This window comes from Trypanosoma cruzi, genomic scaffold (genome assembly GCF_000209065.1).
Source record: "Trypanosoma cruzi strain CL Brener 1047053516601 genomic scaffold, whole genome shotgun sequence".
NCBI classification, from domain to species: Eukaryota; Euglenozoa; class Kinetoplastea; order Trypanosomatida; family Trypanosomatidae; genus Trypanosoma; species Trypanosoma cruzi.
This window is the reverse complement of record NW_001849396.1, coordinates 77,745-80,420: the sequence shown is the minus strand read 5'-3', so window position 1 is coordinate 80,420 and position 2,676 is coordinate 77,745. Positions and strand designations below refer to the sequence as shown.

Genomic DNA, 2,676 nt, shown 5'->3' with positions numbered 1-2,676 from the left:
TTCAAAACACCTGAGCCACAAAAACCCTCAATCCATTCGCACCGCGTTCGTGCGTCCGGGAATGATCTGTGATCACAGCAATTTGGGTTCACACCAGTGGATCAGCTCGCTCCGTCTGCCATCATTGGGCTGCGTGAATTCACCCACAACCAGTTGAACATCACGGTCCCTCAACGCCCAATTGAACCCACCATTCGTACCAAACATTTGCTAGCTTCCCGCACGAAGAAACGCCCTATTGCCGCTCTTAATTGCCGTGGGATTGAACGCGGAGCCTACAACACCCTTTATATTCGCTGTGCTCAACACGATGTGTGTATTCCGGCCATTATTAAACTCACCAAAAAAAAAGACAAATTCCACGCAGAAAAGATGGGACCCGCCACAATATCCGCATGAGAAAGCCCACTCGGTGCCCCATCGCTACCATTAAGCGTCGTGTAACCCCCATCAAAGACAACCGTCACTCCACCAACACCCACAAGAGCAAGCGATCCAAACGAATCCCTCCTTCCACTTGCACCAGTCCCACTCTTCGGTTCCAAATGCGTTCGTCCCGGAACGAAAATAAAAGCCACCCACGGCAGCCGCGCAATCAGTTAATTCTCCCCCGTCGATGCGGCCGCAGCTCCACAGGTGACGCAGCACATCACGACGAGGAGGAACAGCACCGCGGAAGTAAACACACGCCGAGAAATGTTGGGCCTCTGCGGCTCACTCTCTCCTCCTTCCGCTGGATCCGGTCACGCGGCAACTGTTTGTGTGTGCGGGGTGCCATCACTGCAGCAACACGTGAGAGCATATAAATATGTGTGTGGGCGGTCTGTGTGTGTGCTGTTGGTCCTTTCAGTGCCTTCGAATTTCACAGTGGCGATTCGCGCTTGCTTTCTTTCTTCGTGTGTAATTGAAAGAAATGAGGCGGAGAAGAACAACAGCGGCAATACACCAGAAAGGTAAGTGAGGAGCAGAGCAGAGCAACCACGCAAAGAGCGGGGCACGAGACAATCCGGAAGGGACAGCACGGAGGACCATCGCCCACAGAAAAGAGCAGCAACACGGCAAGCCACGGCGGGCCGTCGGTGTGTGCGGGTCAGCCCTCACGCGGTGCAACACGCCACACCCAACAGGGAATGACAGACAGAGAGGCGGAGAGAGAAATGAATGGATGCCGTCAGGAGGCACTCACAATCAACATGGCCCGTGAGCATGCGGCCACTCCACGCAGGAACACAGGAGAAAAGGGTGAGAGGGGGAAAAAGCAAGAAGCAGCACAACACACACAAAAGAAACAGACGACAGGCGGAAAAGCACCGCCAAGGCCCTCGCCCTGGCAGGCAACTCCACACCGACCCTTAATTACACACACACACACAAACACCATCGCAGTGCCGTCAGTCCGCGGGTGAGAGGATTCGGTCCTCCACACAACAAACGCACACACCGCCAGCAATCATCCACCAATGGACAAGAACAAGAAGCGACACACCGCCACCGCCTCCAGTCCAATCCTACGGAAAACGGGATACAGCCACAGCCCTGCAGCCAACACAATGCACACGGAGCAAGCAATCACCCAAAGAGCCGCACGCGGAAGCGGATCCTCATCCATCCATGACGGGCGCCTCACTCCATGCGGTCACACGGAATGCACACCATTTCTTCAATAGAAATTATTCGTCATCCATCCCCTAAAGATGCTTCTGTTAATGATGGGCCTTAGAACACAATAGAAGAAAATGGACAATGCAGTAGCACTGCGACACCACCAGCCACAATAATTCCCTCATACCGAGGCAATTTTCCAATTCTGCCTCGTATAACACACACACAACTAACATATCATGTAGAAACCACCCAATGTTTTTCACCAGAAAACAAACAACCCCTTTCCCTCCCTAATTTCTCCTGCCACTGTTATGTTCGATAGCGTTGGACAGTTCTGAAATCTGTATGCTATTCTGCCGCATGGGGCTGGTGCACCCGCACCGTATGCACACAAAAAAGTATCCAAAAATATATAAATCCCACAATATTTTTTTACCAGAAATCAAAGTTACCCCTTTCATTCCCTAATCCGTTCTCCTATTTCGGCGGTTATTCCTCACCTCGGAGAGCTTCGCCTCTTCTAAAGTCTCCGGATGATACCGCTGCTATGTACTGGTGCACCTCTTCCTCCCAGAACGCCGCAATCTCTCGGTTTTCAGCGCGGCTCATATTATTGGAATCGACGACATCACATCTCCGCCAGCCAGTCATCGGCGTGCTGTCTGCGTGCTGCACATAAATCATCTCCCACGACATGTCTCGGGATAACTCCTCCCAACCCTCAAAATATGCCGCCAGGCACTCATTGAACTGCCGCACAGTGCTGGTTGTCGTGTGGTGCCCACCCGCCGTAGTCATCCGCAGCCCAACCAGCGTCTTCGGATTTGAGTTCACAAAGAAAAAGGCGTCCACCAGCGGAAAGTTTTGGACTTTCGGTTCATACAGCACCCAGTGGTCCATAGCAACCGGATTGGAAAGGCGTTCCGGTGGCGGCAGAACCTCTTTTCTGGCGAAGCTCTTGTCTGAGTGCTCTTTCAGCGCACAGCTGTGTGGCTCACGTCGTCCTGGTAGCCTCAGTTCCTTGATTTTGAGTCTTATCGCACGCAGGAAATCCTCATTCAAAAATGCGAA

At 52.5% G+C, this 2,676-nt stretch overlaps 1 protein-coding gene and 1 pseudogene across 1 annotated transcript, besides 1 other annotated feature; both read right to left on the bottom strand.

Annotated features, from left to right (window-relative positions):
• On the bottom strand, positions 1–802 carry Tc00.1047053479847.11 (annotated as a pseudogene; the record flags this gene model as incomplete).
• Positions 1–2,676: a sequence feature (areas not merged during assembly with more than two copies in the genome that could not be assigned to a particular haplotype).
• Tc00.1047053479847.20 (retrotransposon hot spot (RHS) protein, putative) lies at positions 2,095–2,676 on the bottom strand (the record flags this gene model as incomplete). Its single annotated transcript, XM_797683.1, has 1 exon — positions 2,095–2,676. A coding segment is annotated over one exon (582 nt), but the record flags the coding sequence as incomplete, so codon positions are not given.